Below are 23,732 nucleotides of genomic sequence, written 5' to 3'. Positions count from 1 at the left end.
TATGTCTCTGACGTCATCAGTCTCTGACGTATGTCTCTGACGTCATCAGTCTGTCTCACTATGTCTCTGACGTCATCAGTCTCTGACGTCATCAGTCTCTGACGTCATCAGTCTCTGACGTCATCAGTCTCTGACGTATGTCTCTGACGTATGTCTCTGACGTCATCAGTCTCTGACGTATGTCTCTGACGTCATCAGTCTCTGACGTATGTCTCTGACGTATGTCTCTGACGTCATCAGTCTCTGACGTATGTCTCTGACGTATGTCTCTGGCGTCATCAGTTTCTGACATATGTCTCTGACGTATGTCTCTGACGTCATCAGTCTCTGACGTATGTCTCTGACGTCATCAGTCTCTGACGTATGTCTCTGACGTCATCAGTCTCTGACGTATGTCTCTGGCGTCATCAGTCTCTGGCGTCATCAGTCTCTGACGTATGTCTCTGACGTATGTCTCTGACGTCATCAGTCTCTGACGTATGTCTCTGGCGTCATCCGTCTCTGGCGTCATCAGTCTCTGACGTATGTCTCTGACGTATGTCGCTGACGTCATCAGTCTCTGACGTCATCAGTCTCTGACGTATGTCTCTGACGTATGTCTCTGACGTATGTCTCTGACGTCATCAGTCTCTGACGTCATCAGTCTCTGACGTATGTCTCTGACGTCATCAGTCTCTGACGTCATCAGTCTCTGACGTATGTCTCTGACGTATGTCTCTGGCGTCATCAGTCTCTGACGTCATCAGTCTCTGACGTCTCTGACGTCATCAGTCTCTGACGTATGTCTCTGACGTATGTCTCTGACGTCATCAGTCTCTGACGTATGGTCAGACTCGCTCCGGCGGAACAAACTTGCACCTTTTTTCAATGCTGGATTGAAAGTCATTGAGAAAACAGAAAGGTGGAAGTTTTCTTCCCGCGAACATCCTTTCTGAATTTAAAAATAATCCTAGAAGTAATCATCTAGTTTTTCGAAGGTATCTGTAATCTGATTACAATATTTTGGCTTGTAAGATATATATTTTTTTTTTATCTGTTACATGTAATAGTTTACTCCCCAACTCTGGTGACTATGTAGTAGTATAGATCAGCATGTTACAGTAGAGAGGCTCTCCTCCAGTTTGTATAGATATGGCCATGTGCCCCTTATGAACCTCTTTCTCTCAGGATGTGCTGCCTGGTTTACTCTTCCTCTCTGCTGTTCCACTGCACTCTTTCTCTCTGAGGATGTGCTGCCTGGTTTACTCTTCCTCTCTGCTGTTCCACTGCACTCTTTCTCTCTGAGGATGTGCTGCCTGGTTTAGTCTTCCTCTCTGCTGTTCCACTGCACTCTTTCTCTCTGAGGATGTGCTGCCTGGTTTAGTCTTCCTCTCTGCTGTTCCACTGCACTCTTTCTCTCTGAGGATGTGCTGCCTGGTTTAGTCTTCCTCTCTGCTGTTCCACTGCACTCTTTCTCTCTGAGGATGTGCTGCCTGGTTTACTCTTCCTCTCTGCTGTTCCACTGCACTCTTTCTCTCTGAGGATGTGCTGCCTGGTTTAGTCTTCCTCTCTGCTGTTCCACTGCACTCTTTCTCTCTGAGGATGTGCTGCCTGGTTTAGTCTTCCTCTCTGCTGTTCCACTGCACTCTTTCTCTCTGAGGATGTGCTGCCTGGTTTAGTCTTCCTCTCTGCTGTTCCACTGCACTCTTTCTCTCTGAGGATGTGCTGCCTGGTTTAGTCTTCCTCTCTGCTGTTCCACTGCACTCTTTCTCTCTCCCCTTCCTTTTCTTTCCCTTACTCTTCATTCTCATATGGGCTCTTTTCCATTTCAATTCTATTTGACTCTTTCTTGCTCTATTTATTTGTATCTCTCTCTCTCTCCCACTACTCAATGCCTTGGTTATGTCCCTCACACCCTCTCTAACCTCCACCTGTCCCCTCTTGCCTCCCAGGACCTGTAAGTATTCGCAGCCACCCGGCTCCTGAGGCGTCCGGTAACACCATAGGCCTGGAAGCCATTATCAGAAAGGCCCTGATGGGCAAGTATGATGACCAGGCCGAGGAGCGCCCTCCCTCCTCCAATGCTATTAACTCCATGGCTGCCAGTGTGCCTGCCGCTAATCCTCTCGCTGATGGACGGACCGAGGACTCTTACTCACTACAAGGTGTGATATTACCCCTCAAATCTCCCTCTGTCATAAGCCTCCACTCAGTTACAAGGTAGGGGGGTATTTTCTCTGTGCGTTGTATGTACTGGTGTTCATAGCAGGCAGTATTTCCAATTATGAAGCCGTAATGTATGTGTAACAAATAAAATATTGTATTTAGGCTACTTAATTAATATTTGTTAGACAAGTTTTTCACAGTTGTAACTTCAGATGTATGGAACCTGCTATGTAGATAAATGTGGATAGAATTGGTCAATTAACCACAGGGCTGTGTTTTGTTCCCTTCTTCTGCCTGCAGGTGGGGGGAAGCCAAAGGGTAGCGGGCGCTCTAACGGGCGGAAGGCCAAATCCCCCGGGCCAGGCCTATCAGGGGGGGAGAGACCCTCCTCTGTGTCCTCTGTCCACTCTGAGGGGGATACCAGCCGCCGCACGCCCCTCATCAACCGTGTCTGGGAGGACCGGCCCTCCTCCACAGGTACTGCTCCCCCTCTCCCTGCCCATACTGCACCTCTCACATCTACACCATCTCATCCCCCACTGCTCATATTCAGCTGTACCTTTAAACCCTGTGTACTGCAGTCTGCTACCCATGGCATCATGGTCAGCACTCAATGATGTATTGTTGCTGTTCTTCCTCCTGCAGGCCCCACTCCCTTCCCATGTAACCCCCTGACCATGCGTTTCCCCGGTGGCATGCCAGTGTCAGCGCCCTCCCCCTCCTCTGGCCAGCTAGGGGTCCAGGGTCTGGGGCAGGGGCGGGCCTGGGAGGAGGAACCTAAGCCCCTGTTGTGTTCTCAGTACGAGACCTTGTCTGACAGCGAGTGAGAGACCCTGCCATGGAACAGAACAGCACCTACCAACTATCAACCACCTCCACTGCTGCTGCAGACACACACACACACCACTCTACACTCTCCACCCCACTCTACACTCTCCACCCCACTCTACACTCTCCACCCAGGAAAAGGAGTGACCTCTTAGCCTCCCATCTCACACTGCTGACTGAGCATCTCAAGCGCTGATGGTGGTGTGCTGAGACACTGCTGCTCAGTGAATGTGTGTGTGTGTGTTGGTGTTTCTGTGTATACATTCACTCCAGGACTACTCTAAAGGACAAATCACTTGTTTTTTTACTTGCTCCCCCCCCCACCCCTCTTGCTGGCCTTATCAATACGGACACATCAATTCATTCACTTTTTTGTGTACGTTTCTAGTGTCTTCTACGGATTGTGGAAGGGACTTGATACGGCCACATAGTCTGATGTTCATGTGTTTTAATCTGACCTGTTGATGGATTCACTGGCCCTGGACAAGGATGGATGTGTCCTCTGTTGTACAGGAATCCTGCTCTACTCTGTCTGGGCTCTGTGAGCAGGGTTTCAACCTGGAGCTTCAACTTGGAGAAGCCTGCTGCCTCCACTGACCATCTCGATCTCTCATTCTTTCTGCCAATGACCCCATGGACATGGAGTTAACCACACAGAGCTCTGCATGGAGAGGTCTGCTAGGGAAGTGGACTCCTTCACTGACCCATGTCACTGTGCAGAGGGCAGTGGGACAGGCAGGTAGCCAGGCAAATGGCATCCATAGTGCAGTAGAGTACAGTACATTAGTGGACACTCGGCCGGTGCATTTCTACCACTATCAGCTGATGGACAGGAGGGAAAAAAACACATTGTTTTCCTGTGTTTGTTATTTAGTTTTCTCCTTTTTAAATCAAGTCAGTCCAGTCTTGTGTTTGAAAGTGAGCTGAGACCGCTAGTACTTTTTATGGTGAATTTTGATGGTGTCAGTTATTGTTTCTTATTTGCAACGATTTATCTTGGGGGGTACGTGGGAGGGTTATATCATTGGTTAACAGGGTATACATGCTGTCCATTGCTGATGATGTCATCATACATTTGAAATGTTATAGGAGGACGGTGGCGGCGTATGTTCTCCGGGCATCCAATAGAGAGAGTGGACTGTGGGTGTGATGGATGGCACTAAGAGACAAGTGACACTTTCTCACTCTTTGTATATGAATCATGTCTATGTGTTTGTTGAGACTGTTTTTGGATGTTAAGCACTTAGTTGTCAATCTGTTCACAATGGCATTTTTAAGAATGTGTGTTTCGGGCAGGTCAGAATAGACTCAAGAAGAAGAGTGTAGAATCCTACTAATAGAAGCGTCCTCCTCCTTTAACATCTGTTTAATTTGGTCTTGCCACATACATGATTTAGTGTTCCCGCACTCAAGCGACAATCACAGCTAGTGAAACATTACCCAGTCCGCTTAGTGCGGGTAGAGACCAACCTTAAAGCTGCTTTAGGGCAAATTACCCGGCATTAGAGTTGGAATGTGCTTGCATTAAAGAGGTGACAAATAAAAGCCATCTATGTTTCAATGCCCCTTGGACCATGGTGGTGCCGGCTGTGGCTGTAGTGAGCCCCGGCTGGCCAGCTGGAAGTCTGTCTCTAGGATGGAATGCCTATTGTCTCTAGGAGCTGCCTGTTGTGACGGTCTGACCTCTGAACTTTTACTGTCTAGGGGAAGAGGAGCTCTGCCTCACCAGGCCAGACGCACATTTTTATCTAGACCCAATTTTGTACTGTTCTAAGATTCCTAGTGTTAAGTGCCATTCATTTTACAGTAATATACAGTAATAGTTACCAAGTGACGCACACATTTTTTTAACTATTTTTTTTCTACGTGCCAGGGTTATAAGTGTTTATGCAGGGAAATGTTGAAACCAAGAGCAGATGAAATGTCCTTCTTTTGATGTCTTTTGTTTTGTCCAAATCTGTCACAGCCTTAGCGCTTAACTGTCACTTACACATGATTTACAATGGGAGCTGCTAACTTACTGTTGTGAATGTTAAGAAATGAAAAGCAGTGTATTCTGTCTGAGGATTGTAGAACTTGCTGCTGTCACATCAGGTTACCATGACAATGGGCAACGACATGGTTGAATGTCCTCTTGCTCTTTGCAGGCTAAGCAATAGCTATATAAAAGGTGAATGCCAAGAAGAAAGATGTAAAAAGGGTGCTGTTTGAAAGGCGATCATATAAACATTGCCCAATTTGTTTTTACAGGCAACATACCCTCAGTCCTTAGTGAAAGGTATTATATTCTGGCATGGTCCTGATTCAAAGGAGGTTTAAACAGTCCAAAAGTTAGTGTTACATTTGTGTGATTAAGTTTTTGTCCATTTCAATGATGGTGTCCATGGCTTGTATTGACTGTTGAAGCCAGAGAAGCACAGCTGTTCTCAGTGTGACCTGTTTAGAGGGACTGCACGGCAGTGTGTTATCCTGTCCACTAGTTGAGAGGGAGTTGAGTTAGTCATGATGGAGACGTGTTAGTAGTGAACGTGGAACAGCTTTCACTCCTTCCTCTTCACTGGATAATAACGTTTCTACTCTGGCTACCTATTATACTGGTCATGGTTGACATCTAATCAGTCAAGGTGCAGCTATATGAAAAGGTTGTAACTGGACCCAACCGACTACAAGGTAACCCCCAGCTTTGTATTATAAGATAGTTTGTGTCTTTACTTGTATATCAATTGACTATTCATGAAGTCGTTGGGAGAGAGCAAAGTGACAGTAAAGTTTGACGTGACAAGAAGACCAAACCATATCCAGATGTGTTAGCTAAATAAATAGCAGAGGAAATGAGAATAACCCGTTGTTTTTAAATGTACTGATGTGTATTTGAATGATTTATGCTTTTCACTCGTTTCTGTTTGTTCTTACAGCGCTTGCTTTGGTTATGGTCATGACACTCTCCATGATAATAGTTAGCATTTCATTTGTAATGAAAGGAATGTTTCAAAATGACATTGACATTGATCAACCGTATTGTGCGTAATGATTTGTTTTTTAAAATAATTATAACCCACTGTATAATAGCCAGGATTGTATATAGAACTGAAGAGATGTAAATATATATGTGGCTTGCTGCAAGGTTGGTATTTACAGAAAAACTATTCACACTGTTTAATTCTACATGCCCACCAGCAACCTTTGTGGATAGCAGTGTAACAAAAACAAAAAAACACTGCCTTAATGTTTAAATAAAAATCTTATTGCCATTGAAACTGATGCTGTTCATGTCTTTCTGTATACTTTGATTGCCATGTATTACATTGTTGCAAATGTGTATGATCACCAACTGAATATCCTATTTTAAGACTATTTTAAATTGAGAGGGGGGGAAATAAAAATACTAGATATGATGCAAACAGCTATCTTGGATCTGAGAGAACTGAAGATACACTATATTGCTGACAAGTGTATAAAATCGAGCACACGGACATGCAATCTCCATAGACAAACATTGGCAGTAGAATGGCCTTACTGAAGAGCTCGGTGACTTTCAACATGGCACCGTCATAGGATGCCACCTTTCCAACAAGTCAGTTTGTCAAATTTCTGCCCTGCTAGAGCTGCCCCGGTCAACTGTAGGAGCAACAATGGCTCAGTCTCAACGTGGTAGGCCACACAAGCTCACAGAATGGGAGCCCTGAAGCGCATAAAAATCGCCTGTCCTCGGTTGCAACACTCACTACCGAGTTCCAAACTGCCTCTGGAAGCAACGTCATCACTGTTCGGAACTGTTCGTCCGTCGGGAGCATCATGAAATGGGTTTTCTTGGCCGAGCATCGGCTGGAGTGGTGTAAAGCTCGCCGCCATTGGAATCTGGAGCAGTGGAAAAGCGTTCTCTGAAGTGATGAATCACGCTTCACCATCTGGCAGTCCGACAGACAAATCTGGGTTTTGTGGAAGCCAGGAGAATGCTACCTGCCCGAATGCATAGCGCCAACTGTAAAATTTGGTGGAGGTGGAATAATGGTCTGGGACTGTTTTTCATGATTTGGGTTAGGCCCATTTGTTCCAGTGAAGGGAAATCTTAAAGCTACAGCATACAATGACATTCTAGACGATCCTGGGTCTGCAACAGTCCTGTTTCAGCATGACAATGTCCCCGTGCAAAAAGCGAGGTCCAAACAGAAGTGGTTTGTCGAGATTGCTGTGGAAGAACTTGGCTGACCTGCACAGAGCATTGACCTCAACCCTATTGAACACCTTTGGGGTGAATTGGAATGCCGACTGCGAGCCAGGCCTAATCGCCCAACATCAATGCCCGACCTTACTGATGCTCTTGTGGCTGAATGGAAACAAGTCCCCGCATCAATGTTCCAACATCTAGTGGAAAGCCTTCCCAGAAGAGTGGAGGCTGTTAGAGCAGCAAAGGGGGGACCGACTCCATATTAATACGCATGGTTTTGGAATGAGATGTTTGACAAGCAGATGTACACATACTTTTGGTCATGTAGTGTATGTTTAAAGCTGATCTAGTTTTAGAAAAATTAACTATCCCAGTCTAAATTGCTACCACATAATATAGTGCAGTGGAAACCAGCCGCCACAAGTGGGTGCTAGACTCTTATTATTGGATGTGGTGGTTGGGACAATGAGCTGCCTGCATAGCTTTGCCATACACCGCTTCTCTGACAGTAAAGAAAGTACCATAAAACACAGGAGGAGAAGAAATGTCACGTTGACAATCTAATGAAGGGGTTAAATGCAGTGATCTGAGGTCCAGCAATTATGAGTTAATGAACTATTAATCCCCAGGGGTTCATTGTGAACAATACCCAGAAGTTGTGCATTTCCTGACTGGTAAAACTGAACGTTCTTTTTTTTTAATGTTGCAGGGAGGTTCTAAGAACGTTTTACTCTGGTTCCTTGAACGTTTTCCTGGGAGGTTTTATTAACAATTTTCTGTGGATGATTCAATAAGACTTTTAATAACACTGCTGTTTTGGGTTAACTTTTTACTCCAAGCACAGATGGGACATACGGAAATTAATTTCCTTAAGCATTCATGCAACCACGTTTTTTTTTTTGTGTGTGACACAGCATCGGTGACATTCAAACCTATAATCTTCTGTTCTCTTTACATGGAATTAGTCCACTGCAGCACCAGGATGGAGCTAGCATGCCATGTTTTTTTTTTTTTTACAAATACAAGCTGTTCATTTTAATCTATTAAAACCATAGAGATAAATAGAGGACTCATCTTTGTATCTGTGCCATTATAGCATCTGTGACTGCATGGGGTGCACCATTGAGGCAATCTCCATTTTGAAGTCCATTTTATTCACGATTGGCTTTTCCCTCCTGATGACCCAGTTGGACATGACTCCAACAGGGTCACCTGTAGGAATCAGACAATGAAGTTGAAATGTCACCCAGTTGACTACATTAAAATGGTAGAACCCCTCAATGGTGCTGCCTATGCTAATATGGCCTTTTGACCAATAGTAGCCTCTATCATTCTGTATGATTCAAACAGACTCCATTTCAAAAGAAACAAGCACTCATTAAGATCAGGTGTGGGCAATTAGTGGGCACAGCAAACACGCCTAAGTTTTGTTGAGGCTAAGAAGGAATGTATATGTTTTTAAATAACGTTCTTAGAAAGTTCTCTGAACGTTACTAAAGTTTTCTTGTGGTGTTTATGGAAAGTTTTCTTAACGTTCTCAGAACATTTTAAGAACATGACTTTAAATATAACCATGAGGAAACATTATGCTGAAGTACTGAAATTGCCACAAAAAAAAAAAAAAAAAAATTGAGAATCTGACATTAAATAGAACCATGAGGAAACCTGTTGGAAACACTATGCTTTAGTACTGAAACTTTATTTCTTAACGTTCCCTGAACTGTTCTTAAACCAGTTGGAGAATGTTCCTAGAACATAACCATTCTTTTCATTTTTTTATGTTACCATGTTTGAACTTTTAGGAAATAACGAGTAACGAATTACCAAGAAATAACTTTTTTGTCAAGTTTTGTACATTTGCTGAGAATGTTCCAAAGCCAAGCAGAAGTGAAGAATAGTATTGTAAATTCTTGTATGGAGCACTTTCGAATTATGCTAAAAATGAAGACTGCTGCTGTCAACATTGGTGAAAAAATGATTGCATCGGAGCTACTAGAGTGTGGCTTTTCCTTTTCTTTAGAAGCACTTTTGGATTATAACAGAGTTTATTTCTAAATAGATCGCTCTGGGACATACCAACTATTCTCATGTTCTATGTTTGTCCCTCTGTTGTGCTGAGACTAGCTACAATTTCACAACGGACTGCCTTGTAGCTTTAGAGGAACAAATGAGAGTGGAGCATTCAGTTGTAAAGTCTTGGTTGGGCCCAAGCCCCAGTCACAGCTCCTGTGTGACATCTTAATCCTGTCTGGTGCGGTTAGCTTCAGAGTGAGGAAGGAGGTGCTGATGGATTTGTGCTACTGAGAAGACCATGGGGCTCTGAGGCATACACCCAAACCCTTCTACGTGCCCTCTGCCAAACGAGAGAGGCAGAGCTGCTGTTATTTTAATATCGCTTGGATATTATTAGGATGGATTTATGGGACGGAATAGTGCTTGAGTTATAGATGCTAAATATTCACGCTTTGGAAACGACCATGGTTGTGCTAATTGTAGAAGTGTTGACTGTAATTGATATAAGCATTTCTGGGATAAGTTCTGCCTTCTTACTTTCAAGCCTATGAGCTTCTCATTTGAATTTTTCCTCTCCTTCTCTCACTCGTTTACTCCTGAAAGTGTGAGGCAAGGCAGAACCTTCAACAGTTAAGTAGTTGCGCCACATTTAATGTGACCTTTTCCCTGGCGCTCTATGTCTGGGGAACTTACTTTTTCCTGTGCTGCTGCTGCTGGATAAATTATATTCCTTTCCTTTGTGGTGAACACAAAATTAAAATAATGGCCTGTCTTTAATAACAGAGGGGCTGTATGGATTATTGTTCCTGGCCCTATCTTTAACTTTGGAGAAGCCATGGGAATTTAAGTCAGGTTGTCAATAATGTAGCTTTGTGTCACAGGCTTTTGGGCTCTTTTAATCTGCTGAAAATAAAATATTGAGAATTACAAGAGGCCATAGTGAACTTTGTGTTTTGGAATTTCGTTTTTTATTCAATTAAGATATACATTTGTCTTTTTAAATTATTTTATCTTGTCCAAAACAAAAAAAGAGGATTGACAGAAAATATACAAAAATATAAAGAGAATGCCTCAATACCACATATACAACAGGAAAGTATTTTACAAGAACAAAATCAACTGTTAGTGTTCACTAACTTTAAGAAGAAGAAAAACAACAGACCCCTAGATTTTCATCAACTCAAATGTACCAATAATGACTTCTCAGATACCTTCTGCACATCACATTAACCCACAACCAACTTTCCAGTGAACTATCTTTCTGTGCAGGCCACTATAATACCTATGGTTCAAACCCTCAGTATTGTAAGTATTCAGAACATCTTAACCCTCAAGAAACCCTCCAAAAACCACTGATAAAACTGCACAGCCTCTCTCCACTTTCTCTCCTTACTTTCTTCCTTCCATATTCTTGAGTGTATAAAACACACCTTTCTTTGTACATTTTCAACACCTACATTAACTACAGCTTGCATTTAAAAAAAAATTGCTCAATATGTCAATTAAAAGTAGGTAATACACATTTTCAATGAAATAGAGTAGAGATAATTTTTTTTAACCTGAGGTAAGTAATCTGAATTCATAATACACAGCATTCAACATTTACCAGGTTCCATAATCCATATGTATATAAGTCAGACAAAAAGAGGTTGTGAGCCAGATCAGGCAATTCTTAATAATCTATATTACATCTGTATTATTTTCCTACAACATCACCTGACATCAGTATATAAATCCAAGCCACCCATTTCCTTGTCCAGTATATTACAACAGTCTGCTGGAGAGAGTAGCTGTTGGGATTTTTATGGTTGTGTTTACCAGTCTGCCAAACAATCAGGACATCAAAGGTTAGAGCTGTCTAAAAACAGACAGAAATGTTCCTCAGGTTTGCCCAGCTAGTCACAGTATTAACTGGTTAGCTCTGCTCTCCCTCCTCCTCTCTGGATCCAAGTTCGGCATTTCCAACTGGCATCTCCTTCACCAGAGGCATTCTATAACAGAAACCTTGACTGTCTGCCTGCTGTTTATGGTGCCTGCTAAGACTGTTTCTGATTGGTTGTAGAAAATGGTAAGAGAATGTGATATTTTCCTTTAGAAGACCTTTGTGTTTCAGACAAAAGAGGCAGATTCTAGAGTTTGTCATGAAGATGTGGTTTGGTGTCAAAGCAAAACAGCAGAGCCGCAGAGAGGAGTTCAACATCACTGGAGGTGAAAATGATGTGCTCATGACACCCTCAAGACATGTGATAAGAAAAATGCACAGTTGTGAAGTAGATCTAATGCGGGAGTCCTTTCTGACGGTTCGATGAGGTTGAGACAAAGACATAACTCACTACTAGGGTGAAACCTCCTTTGATACAAAATCTTTGGTCCAATCTTTCAAATGCTAAGTATTACATTTCTGTTTCCCCCTCTTCAGAATACCCACATCATTTACACAGAGGCTGCTTTTCATGAGTCTGTCTGTGTATTCACACGTTTTCCCTTTTGAGCATTCATGAATATGTCATTTCTATAATACATATTGACAGTCCAACAAGATGTGTCACATGCTACCATCAAGCCTTAATTAGTCATGCTCAGCTATCAGAGGTGTGTCTAGAGATGGGAGGAGGCTACAGACTGGAAGGGCTCAACTCAATCAGACAAACAATGAAGTGCAGCTCTTTAAAGGCCTATGTGATTCGCTGTACTTCCCCTACAGTACCCCTAATACATGATGTAGTGTGTGTGTGTGTGTGTGTGTGTGTGTCCATTCCATAACAGTAGAATTAGCCAGGCAGGGATCAGGTTTAGAGGTCCTCTGTATAGATGATGCAGGGGCTGCTGTCCTCACAGGCAGGCATCGGGTTTAGAGGTCCTCTGTATAGATGATGCAGGGGCTGCTGTCCTCACTGGACTCCAGCTGGACGGTGGAGACAAACCAGCGGCGGGAGCCCGTAGCGTTGTAGTTGAGCGTGGTGCGGTAAGTGTTCTTGGCGTGTTTGGGGTACACAATGGTGGTGCTCTGGTAGTGCAGGGGCCTCTGGCGCGGCTCTAGGTATACCTGTGACTTGTAACTCCTCCAGGTGCAGTTCTGCATGGCAACGACCGTCTCGCTGTAGGACGTCACCGTTGGAACAGGAGCGCAGTACACCTGGTCCCGGTAGTGCTTGTCTGAGTCGTACTTCACTTCAGAGTTACACCTGGGGAGTAGAATCAAAGACATTGGATTAAGTATTGAAGTACCAAAGTACTTTGAAGGGCAAACATTAAGTAATAGATTAAGCAGTAATTGGTATAGAAGCTGATCACTAGATGGCACTATTAAGTCGGGCTGCCACAATTACCGTAGAACTGTAACAGACGGTTATGGATGAAGACCATCATTCTTTTGGGGGGGAGGGGCGATCAACTGACTTAAGACCAGACGGCCGGGCATTCGTGTGGCAATTTGACTTTTAAACTCATAGGTACACTTGCAATCGCTGCCTGGTATTGTGATGTTAACTGATGTGGCTCATGCAATGGAATGTTTTTTTTTGTAATGTCAGTTGAGATGAATCAACACATTTGGGTACACTTCCTTCTTTTACTTCCTACCTTGCAATGGTCACCAGTCCACCCATTATGCCATCATTGACTTAAATGGGGACACTTGTTCTATTCGTTCTATTTCTATGGCAGCACATGCAGTCAGGAGCAGAGTATAAAATGTACTGTATGTCAAAATATATATACACAGTACCAGTCAAACGTTTGGACACACATACATCATTCAAGGGTTTTCTTTATTTTTACTATTATCCACATTCTAGAATAATAGTGAAGACATCAAAACTATGAAATAACACATGGAATTATGTAGTAACCAAAAGTGACTACCTCATGAAGCTGGTTGAGAGAATGCCAAGAGTGTGCAAAGCTGTCATCAAGGCAAAGGGTGGCTACTTTGAAGAATATAAATATATTTTGATTTGTTTACACTTTTTTGGTTACAATATGATTCCATATGTTATTTTATAGTTTTGATGTCTTCACTATTATTCTACAATGTGGATAATAGTACAAATAAAGAAAACCCTTGAATGAGTAGGTGTGTCCAAACTTTTGACTGGTACTGTATATAGATATTCTTTTAAAGAAATGCTATTTGAGCGGTTATTACAGTGAACGCGGTCATTTGGCTGGCCAATTACCATCATCCAAAATTCCATGACTGTCACAGCCCTACTATTAATAGCAACCCATTCTGTATGTAGTTTGGTGAAGGATCACTCACTTGATCTCTGTTTCAGGTTTTGGGTTGACCTCGATGCTCTCCCCAAAGAACACAGGGTACATGCGTGCCTTCAGGTCCGTCCCCGTTGAGTTCAGGAGAAGGTACGGCAGCTAGGGGAGGATAGAGGTATGAGATTAGGCAGGCCATTCACATAAATCCATCACTTTACCCACTGTTAATGTATAAAAATGAACCTACTGGTGTTGAGGGGAAGTGAGCTGGCAGGTGAGGGGAAGTGAGCTGGCAGGTGAGGGAAGTGAGCTGGCAGGTGAGGGAAGTGAGCTGGCAGGTGAGGGGAAGTGAGCTGGCAGGTGAGGGGAAGTGAGCTGGCAGGTGAGGGAAGTGAGCTGGCAGGTGAGGGAAGTGAGCTGGCAGGTGAGGGGAAGTGAGCTGGCAGGTGAGGGAAGTGAGCTGGCAGAATCCATTCTACAGGGAAGAGTAGGTGTCATCACAAACTGTCCTGCACTACTAGTGCTCTCTACCTAATACAGATAATATTTTCTTTAGCTGGCAAAGATGCAGGCTCTGAATCCACCTATAACAGGACAGGAACTCACATGAGAAGTCCTATGTTATCTCCCCCAGCATTCACACAGCACAGCTACAATAGATGAACACAGCCTGGCTAGATAGAGGAAATGGTGATGCATGTCTACGCAACAAGTTGCAGAACACCACTACTTTTTTCATTCACATAATTACATAGTGGGACAAGGCGGTATGAATTGTTACAGTAGCTGTCAATCTCTTTTTTACTGAGCCCCCAAGCAGCCTAGGGTTATGATTCTGAAAAACTTACAAAGCCAGCCAGCATGTCTGTCTGTTGTGTAGCTGAGGGGGCTAGTTGAGAGTGTCCCTCCACCTCTTTGTGTCCTGAACCTGGGCAACGTCCCTGTTCCACCTGCTCAAGCCATTAGAACCGCTCTGCTGCCTCCACTAAATCAACCCAACAGAGAGCCACCAGTCCAGACACACACACCAGCCCAGCCAACAGCAGACAAGGCTGACCAGGACAGGAGAGAGGCTACTCTCTGTCTATCTGTCTGTCTGCACTACACAACAAACCCTGTCCCAGAGAGGTCACATACATGTTTCGGTTAATTTGATTTCAATTGACTGTAAATGAATGAAGCCTTGTAGTCAGTGTTGTCAACCTTATGGTACGTACTGTATGCATCTCATCAGAGTATGTAGCCTAGTGGTTAGAGCGGCAGGTAGCCTAGTGGTTAGCGCATTGGGCCAGTAACTGAAAGGCTGCTGGATCGAATCCCTGAGCTGATAAGGTAAAAATCTGTCGTTCTGCCCCTGAACAAGGCAGTTAACCCACTGCTCCCCAGTAGGTTTTCATTTTAAATAAGAATTGGAACTTAACTGACTTGCCTAGTTAAATAAAGGTTTTAAAACGAATGTCTCACATACTGAGTCTGACAAACAGGTTAGACCATGTCATCAGAGAGTGAATTACTGTCTAGTCTCAACCAGACTTGGTTCACCTGTTACACCCAGCATTCTGACTGGGAAAGACCCTATGAGAAGGCCTCTGCATAGGGACTCTGCTGTCCTGTCCCACCGTCTGCCTAGAGACCAATAAAGTCATAGGCACAAACCCCTACACTGTAGCTACTGCTTCTGGAACCAATTAGCAAATTCTAAATCCTTTGCCAAGTCTATACAGTGCTGCTGTCTGAGCCCAGAGGCATGCACGGATGACATCTAGTCATAATGCCATCCAGACAATACCTTTCATTGTGAGTCCAAGACGTCCAACTAACACTTTTATGTGTAATTACAGGATCTCTCCAAACACAAACTTCCTGAATCAGCTATATCATTCTGTTCCCACCAGCTCTCTTTCTCTCTCTGTCATTACAAAGTGTAGATCGAGGAAAGTTGTCACATGTTAAGGTTTGGCTGCACATTTCTCTCCAAACCCATACAATTGCTCTTGGGACAGGTCAGAGCAGGCCAAGGGCACAGCAGAGTTGCCACTCAAATCACTGTGCAGCACACAGCTTGTTTTACCCAAACCCCCTAATCGGAACCGGACAAAAACTCACTCTATAGGCTGTACCGTACCCCAGCTTGCAACTTCAGCTCTGCTGAGTACATCACTCTCACTCAGATGAGAGCTAGTGTAACCAATAACCATGCTACCCTCATTGCTGTTAATCCCTGTAAATCTACCTTCATCTGCAAAATCATTCATTTTCCACTGTGTGCTGCTGGCATCATCAAATTAAACGAGTGTGATTGGCATGTCTTCTGTGCTCTGGCAGGAACAGCACCCTTGCTGTTTTTCCAGGGGAATTAATATGTTGGCAGCCTTTGAAAGTGTAAACACTTGTGAATAGTAGGTGGGCTCCAGGCTAGGAGCTCCTCCATCTACAGTAGGGATTAACATTGGCAACCAGAATCACGGGACTGTCCCGGGACCACTCTTCACATTTCCCGAAAGAAATTTAATGACAAGGGAAATTAAATTTTCACCCAATGTCGCACTACAGCATTTCCACAAAACACACACATAGCACATTATCAAAACAGGTTGTCACGTGGAAGCCTTTAGCCTAGCATATATACTTCACACAAAGTCGCCATAAGTTGAAAGCACATGCATAATTGACATTGCTGGACTGCACACAAGACCCGAATGCAGTTTAGAGTTCTCATTAGAACTGAAAATGTGATCCCGGTCCTACCCAAGCCCAGTGAGCTGAAGCCCAGGCCTGGTCCAACATAACAGAAATGAAATGAGACCGAACCCCCCAAAAAAGCCAGATTTTTAGAAAACAGTAAACTATATCGATTTAAACTGTAGAGTAGAGACAAGGAAACAGCCATTAGGCCTAGAAAAAGCGGTGAGAAAAACTCAGTTTAGCTATGATCAACTAATTAAAAAAATATTGGAATAAAGTAGGCTAATACAATTGAAGGCATGTATCAAATTCTTGCTTATACTGAAACTTCGAAAGTCATATCCAACCGTTATATGAATTATTAGCAATAGTCGTGTGTGGTCACCTAGATTATCATTTCAGCACGGTTTTCATTGGGACAGCGCCATCGAGCTATTTTGAGACAAGCCGTGGGGACTAGTAGATAAATCAATCAATGTCACATTTTAGCTTTCACTGATCTCCGTTTGGATATTTGGTAACAATTAGGCTGGGGACATGTTAGCTAAATTGAGGTGGGGGCTAATGATACTCTTTATTCTAGTTTGCTCATATATTAGTTGATCAAAACATTTTACGAGCATGTTATCAGCCTACACGTGGATTTTGCTCTTCTCTCGTGTAGTAGCCTGTCCAACTCCTGACCAAAAGCATGTGACTTGTCTGATAATCAATCATTGTGATTTTGCTTCACTGAATCTCTGTCTGTATATTTGGTTAATTTAACTCTGGCTGGACCAGTGGAAGTGGTAGCTCATTTATTTGTTTGCTCATCTATCACTGACTAGAAACATTTAGCATGCAATAATGTAACCTACATCAATAGTATAACTTATCTATTGACTCGAGTAGTAGTCTTATATAGCCTTATATAGAGCTATTTTCCTATCGTCACAATCCCACTGAAATCCCAAATCCTGACAACTTCTTGCATGAAAATTACTAACTTCATATTGTAATCTATAGGTAGCATTATCAAAGCACGTCTCGCCTATGTGAAAATAGGCCTATCACATTTCCCCCACTTCTTTGCGTTGTCTCGTATTGCTGCCCATACAGTGGGGCAAAAAAGTATTTAGTCAGCCACCAATTGTGCAAGTTCTCCCAATTAAAAAGATGAGAGAGGCCTGTAATTTTCATCATAGTTACACTTCAACTATGACAGAAAAAATGAGAGAAAAAAAAATCCAGAAAATCACATTGTAGGACTTTTAATTAATTTATTTGCAAATTATGGTGGAAAATAAGTATTTGGTCAATAACAAAGGTTTATCTCAATACTTTGTTATATACCCTTTGTTGGCAATGACAGAGGTCAAACATTTTCTGTAAGTCTTCACAAGGTTTTCACACACTGTTGCTGGTATTTTGGCCCATTCCTCCATGCAGATCTCCTCTAGAGCAGTGATGTTTTGGGGCTGTTGCTGGGCAACACGGACTTGCAACCCCCTCCAAAGATTTTATATGGGGTTGAGATCTGGAGACTGGCTAGGCCACTCCAGGACCTTGAAATGCTTCTTACGAAGCCACTCCTTCGTTGCCCGGGCGGTGTGTTTGGGATCATTGTCATGCTGAAAGACCCAGCCACGTTTCATCTTCAATGCCCTTGCTGATGGAAGGAGGTTTTCACTCAAAATCTCATGATGGACATGTACTGGCTTAAGCAGGGGGACACGTCTGGCACTGCAGGATTTGAGTCGCCGGCGGCGTAGTGTGTTACTGATGGTAGGCTTTGTTACTTTGGTCCCAGCTCTCTGCAGGTCATTCACTAGGTCCCCCCATGTGGTTCTAGGATTTTTGCTCACCGTTCTTGTGATTATTTTGACCCCACGGGGTGAGATCTTGCGTGGAGCCCCAGATCGAGGGAGATTATCAGTGGTCTTGTGTGTCTTCCATTTCCTAATAATTGCTACCACAGTTGATTTCTTCAAACCAAGCTGCTTACCTATTGCAGATTCAGTCTTCCAAGCCTGGTGCAGGTCTACAATTTTGTTTCTGGTGTCCTTTGACAGCTCTTTGGTCTTGGCCATAGTGGAGTTTGGAGTGTGACTGTTTGAGGTTGTGGACAGGTGTTTTTTATACTGATAACAAGTTCAAACAGGTGCCATTAATACAGGTAACGAGTGGAGGACAGAGGAGCATCTTATTACAGGTCTGTGAGAGCCAGAAATCTTGCTTGTTTGTAGGTGACCAAATACTTATTTTCCACCATAATTTGCAAATAAATTCATAAAAAATCCTACAATGTGATTTTCTGGATTTTTTTTCTCATTTTGTCTGTCATAGTTGAAGTGTACCTATGATGAAAATTACAGGCCTCTCTCATCTTTTTAAGTGGCAGAACTTGCACAATTGGTGGCTGACTAAATACTTTTTTGCCCCACTGTATGAGAGCTTTGGTAGAGAATGTGTCATCACCAAACGGTATGAGAGTAGATATATATTTTTTGAGTTGGTCCCCGTTAAGATACATTGATATTTAAACAATGTCCTCTCTTCATGTCCCCGTTATTTATGAGCTGATCTGTATAATTATTAACTCGATTTTGCCAAATATGAGATATTCTGTCATTCGTTGGAGGTTATCTAGCAAGCTTGGTCATTTGACTTTTATTTGACTGCGGTTACAAAGTTTGTATGATTCGATAACGCTATAGCCTACTCCGGGTGCGCTCTGTGAGTCCCGAGCGCGCTCTTTGTCCATATGCAGTAGCCTAGGCCTACTGCTGAAAGGCGCTGAATTAATTTAGGAACATGATAACGCTCGGAATTTATCAACGGCCTGTTTCGCAATTCACAACCATGTCATTGGCGATCAACGTCACTCTATCGTTACCATCAGTTTCACTTGCTGTGAAATATTTACATAGTGGCGCAGCCAAACCGGCAATGTTGCGCAGTGACAATCTTATTTTGCGAGAACCCTGGCATAGTAACCATATATTGGCTTTGAATGGGCACTTCCAATTTGTGTGGTATTTCCCGTGACTTTCGGGATAAATATAAATTATTCCCCGTATTGAAATTTGGTAGATCCTCGGGAAAATGTTAATCCCTAATCTACAGTACCCAGGCAGCTGCACACATACGGAACTCATTCTCCCGAAAGCACTTCTCCACCCACCTAGTCGACCTGGTGTGCAGCCAAGCATAAAACCACATGCAATACAATACACACTCAGACAAAGAGCAACTCTCTCATACACTCGAGGTAGATCACGAGGACCTGGAGTAAGGAAAAACTCTGCCCATCATCATCATCACACAGTAAACTTCTGACTGAGTATAGTAGATGTCCTCAAACTCCAGCATCACGATCAATATCAACACTAAAGCTGTTATAAGCACCTGATGACTCACAACACGAGTCTCCTTTCTGTCCTGTACACTAATGCAGGGATAGCTATAGTGCTGACTGAGCTCCTTGACTGGGCCAGAACACTGACTGGTGAGAGGGACTCTCAGCCTCCCCCATATGAAGCTATAACAGTGTAATAAACCATTTAATAACCAGAATATAAAGCAGGAGTTTGACTGCGATACAAATAAATGTCTATCCAAGGAGATACTGTTGAACCTGCTCACCCCTCCATTGACAACCTCCTTTCATCTGATATGCTGCCTGTCAAGTCTTCTGCATGTGCATGCATGTCTGCCTACTGCCAGTGCCAAGCATGCACTTACTGTATATAAAATAAAATAGCTCAAGCTCCCACAAAAAAATGCTTTGTCAGCCTTTTCTAATGGAACTTATATATATTTTCCATACATATGCAATCCCATTAAAGGTATTGGAACCACAAGCGGAATCAGCCCCAATCAAAGCTTCTGTTTTGAGGGGAAACCACAAAGCAGGGGAGCTCCACCAGTCCCCACATCCAGGGGATTAGGACCATATCTCTCCCTTTCAGGCCTCAACAAACCAGTGTCACGCAACTCCCATCTACTGTATTGTACTGTATGTGAAGTTGGCTGCTGGCTTCCCTCTAAAAGCACACATTTATGCTATCGTGACCTGTATGAACATGTTCCTTTGATAGTTAAATTAGGAGTGCCTTGGTAACAATTGTTTTAAATATAAATTACCTTTGTTCCTCAGTGGGATTACTACACTTCACTCAAATCACAGCAAACGATTGATACAACTGTTGTTATTTCTAACCAACATTACACAAATTGCATTTCTTGATCAAATAATAATAGATCAAATGTGTGTCCTCTCCCAGGTGTGAGGCACTATTCACACTATCTATTTATTGGGGATTTCAAGCCGAAGCATGTGCCTATATGGGCTGTCTGGTTTCCAAGCTGGCATTCGCTGCAGTGAAAGGGTAACGCCAGGTTATAGTGTAATATTCTGCATGAGCAGAAGCATGGTCGACTAGAGGGCATTAACCTGAGAGTTGTCAGTAATGGAGACCACAACAGACCCAAGGAACTAATCAGATATAATCCCAATCACACTCTGTTTTGTCCCCTCACCCATTTCCATTGCGACCACCACACACACTCAAAAGGTTAGAGTGTTTACACATTGACCTAGAGTTCTGTTTGTTTCTATGGGTCACTTCAACCCTGGGCTTGCCAATGAACTTGCAAACTATTCCATCATGAATGGGACAGACAGAGAGATATGTTTGATATGCGCTCGGACTCTCTTGTAACATTCCTCATTGACTCTTAAGTATTGTTAAATATTCACTCAAGAGGCAAGAACATATCCAGATTGATGCTTATCCCTTTCATGGAACATTAACAGAGAGGGTGTTTTGGACACTGCTTCTCTTGGTGTTTCTGCAGTGAATAGTTCATTATTACAAATGACCAAATCACCACAAACAATTGATTTTGATTTTAACACAGAAATGAGAGAAAGCTAGACCATTGGTTCTATTTCATCCTGTCCTATAGGCTACAAGTATTATAACACATAATACTTACAAGTATTATAACACATAATACCTACAAGTATTATAACACATAATACCTACAAGTATTATTACACATAATACCTACAAGTATTATAACACATAATACCTACAAGTATTATAACACATAATACCTACAAGTATTATAACACATAATACCTACAAGTATTATAACACATAATACCTACAAGTATTATTACACATAATACCTACAAGTATTATAACACATAATACCTACAAGTATTATAACACATAATACCTACAAGTATTATTATACATAATACCTACAAGTATTATTACACATAATACTTGTAGCCTTGTAGCCTGTAGTTGTAGCCTGGATGATCAGATCCTAGATGTTTGATCTGAGGCCTATCAGTAATTTATCCATAAACTTGTTTATTATTGTTTGAGATTAATGATCCTGCATCCAAGCAATCATCAAGACATGTCAGAATTCATTCAACGGTATGATTTCTAATGATAATACTGAATCAGAAAATGTCTAGGCCTATGCGCTGAACCAGTGAAATGCCAACAGTAAGAGGAAAACCAGATGTTTAGGAGTAAGAAATGTGCAAATTCATGTATCTGTTCAAAACAAAACAGTTTACATACTACCATGGCGGACACATGGTTTAACAATAAAGTCAATCGGAGGGTACATAGCTGCATTTCCTTCTTGTCTTGCTCAAACTATTTCCGTTTTTTTTGTGTTTTTTTTTCCAGAATTGCGCACTTGTTGCGCACAATGCGCAGAGCCAGCGGCACTTGTAAGCTATCAAAACACATTATCAACTGTTGCTTACCAGTTTGCCTTCTTTGCTCTCCTTTTTATAGTATCCATGGTTCTCGACTGGCGTCGTACAACTCCCGGAGCGCGACTCGAGCAGACCGGGGGACAGCGAATAGAAGGGCGGACTTGGACTCGGAGGGAGTCCCGAATCCGGACTGTCAAGTAGTCCCTCCCGATTCTTTCCTTCCAGACTGTCATCCATAGCTTGTAAATGTAGGTGCCCCACCATTTCTGGGAGAGCTCAAAACAAAAACCAGGCAAAGTCACTCAAGGCGATGACGAGCCAACCAATTTTCTTGAATGACTGCAACCCAAAATGCGCACAAATCCCGTCATTCGGAGATGGGCAATCCCTGTTCAAATTCTTCATTCAAAACAGATTTCTAAAATAACACATTTTAAAATAATATTAGAATTATGTCATTACATTATAAAACCATAACTTCTATTTGCCACATACTAATCGCACGCTGTGCCTGTAGGCTTTAGCCCTAATTCACAAACCTTTGATTTGTTATTCAAGCCTAACAGTTTTATCTCCATCAGACGGTCGGTAAACAGTATGTCATCCCAAACAAATACTCTCAAATAATTAATAATTGACAAGTAAGAACCTGAAAGAAAATTCCAGAAACTCCCTGACAACTAACCAGAAATTATATTGTCACTTTATCGTCCTTTCTCGATTCAAATACGTTCCAGAAAGCAATGGAAGTCATTATAAACAATATGACTTTATCCCACTGTAACGCAGCAGTCTATCTGGCAGCTACAAGCCGAATGTCTGCTCTGTGCTGAACTGAACAGTCGGATCTCGGAGAGGTCCCTCTTCAATGTGCCTGCCAGCTTTTTTTTGCACCTGGAGCCAATCCAGCCCTGATGATCTGGATCCGTTCCAGGCACAGTCGACAGGGCGACCACGTCCGCACTGCTCCTCCCAGGTTAGTTGGGGCTCTGTGACTGATATTACACTATTATATATATATAGTTATGGTTTTATATATATATAGTTAAATAAAGGTTACATTTAGTATTAATATATTCATATATTTAATATATATATATATATATATGTATTAATATACTAATGCTAAATGTAACCTTTATTTAACTAGGCAAGTCAGTCAATTCTTACCTTGTCAGCTCGGGGATCCGTTCCAACCTTTCGGTTACTGGCCCAACGCTCTAACCACTAGGCTACCTGCCGCCCTATAATACTTTATTATAAACTGGGTGGTTCGAGCCCTGAATGCTGATTGTCTGACAGCCGTGGTATATCAGACCGCATACCACGGGTATGACGAAACATTTATTTTCCTGCTCTAATTACGTTGGTAACCAGTTTATAATAGCAATAAGGCACCTCGGGGTTTGTGGTATATGGCCAATATACCATGGCTAAGGGTTGTATCCAGGCACTCTGCAAAGCGTCGTGCATGGTATATTGGTATACCACACCACCTCGTGCCTTATTGCTTAATAACTCAGTAAATTAGGGAAAGTGGGAATATTGCGAGTGTAGCTATACAATAGAGAGATAATGTGTTGAATGAATAGCATATATGCTACAATAAGCCATGCAATTTACTACAAAAAAAAAATTGATCTTTCAATTTGGCTCAAATCAATTTTGTTATGTTAACTTCATGCCTTTAAAATGTCGTTTGAAACTCTTGTGACAATCTAATGTACACTGAGTCTATACAACATTATGAACTCTTTCCATGACATAGACTGACCAGGTGAATCCGGGTGAAAGCTATGATCCCAAATTGATGTCACTTGTTAAATCCACTTCAATCAGTGTAGATGAAGGGGAGGAGACAGGTTAAAGAAAGGTTTTTATGCCTTGAGACAATTGAAACATGGATTGTGTATGTGTGCCATTCAGAAGGTGAATGAGCATGACAAAATATTT

At 42.5% G+C, this 23,732-nt stretch overlaps 2 protein-coding genes across 15 annotated transcripts in view; one reads left to right on the top strand and one right to left on the bottom strand.

Annotated features, from left to right (window-relative positions):
• Positions 1–6,230, top strand: part of LOC139410851 (nuclear receptor corepressor 2-like) — a 184,285-nt gene extending 178,055 nt beyond the window's left edge. For all 10 annotated transcript variants that reach the window (XM_071156439.1, XM_071156430.1, XM_071156429.1 and 7 more), the window contains 3 exons: positions 1,932–2,144; positions 2,446–2,622; positions 2,791–6,230. In XM_071156439.1, the coding sequence (XP_071012540.1) occupies positions 1,932–2,144; positions 2,446–2,622; positions 2,791–2,972 (572 nt within the window). In that variant the 3' untranslated portion in view covers positions 2,973–6,230. The remainder of the gene's footprint in view (positions 1–1,931; positions 2,145–2,445; positions 2,623–2,790) is intronic.
• Positions 6,231–10,099: 3,869 nt separating this feature from the next.
• LOC139410850 (refilin-A-like) lies at positions 10,100–22,651 on the bottom strand. 5 transcript variants are annotated; one of them, XM_071156427.1, is made up of 4 exons: positions 22,465–22,651; positions 21,828–22,054; positions 13,416–13,525; positions 10,100–12,339 (listed from the first exon to the last, which is right to left on the bottom strand). In XM_071156427.1, the coding sequence occupies exons 2-4, from the start codon at positions 22,041–22,043 to the stop codon at positions 12,006–12,008; spliced, it is 660 nt and encodes a 219-aa protein (XP_071012528.1). In that variant the 5' UTR covers positions 22,044–22,054; positions 22,465–22,651; the 3' UTR covers positions 10,100–12,005. The 5 variants fall into 5 exon arrangements, with proteins under 5 accessions (XP_071012528.1, XP_071012527.1, XP_071012529.1 ...); XM_071156426.1 differs by having other exon boundaries at positions 21,828–22,197; positions 22,465–22,616; XM_071156428.1 differs by having other exon boundaries at positions 22,319–22,615.
• Between the last annotated feature and the right edge of the window lie 1,081 nt (positions 22,652–23,732).

Source organism: Oncorhynchus clarkii, chromosome 6 (assembly GCF_045791955.1).
Source record: "Oncorhynchus clarkii lewisi isolate Uvic-CL-2024 chromosome 6, UVic_Ocla_1.0, whole genome shotgun sequence".
NCBI classification, from domain to species: domain Eukaryota; kingdom Metazoa; phylum Chordata; class Actinopteri; order Salmoniformes; family Salmonidae; genus Oncorhynchus; species Oncorhynchus clarkii.
This window is presented reverse-complemented; position numbering and strand designations above follow the sequence as displayed.

Bases quoted from the DNA above. Each gene is read 5' to 3' on its own strand.
- LOC139410850 (XM_071156423.1), bottom strand. From the start codon at position 22,043: ATGGTGGGGCACCTACATTTACAAGCTATGGATGACAGTCTGGAAGGA. The intron at 13,526-21,827 runs GTAAGCAACAGT...ATCCTCCCCTAG, and splicing joins AGAGCAAAGAAGGCAAACTG to CTGCCGTACCTTCTCCTGAA. The intron at 12,340-13,415 runs GTGAGTGATCCT...TCTACTCCCCAG, and splicing joins AAACCTGAAACAGAGATCAA to GTGTAACTCTGAAGTGAAGT.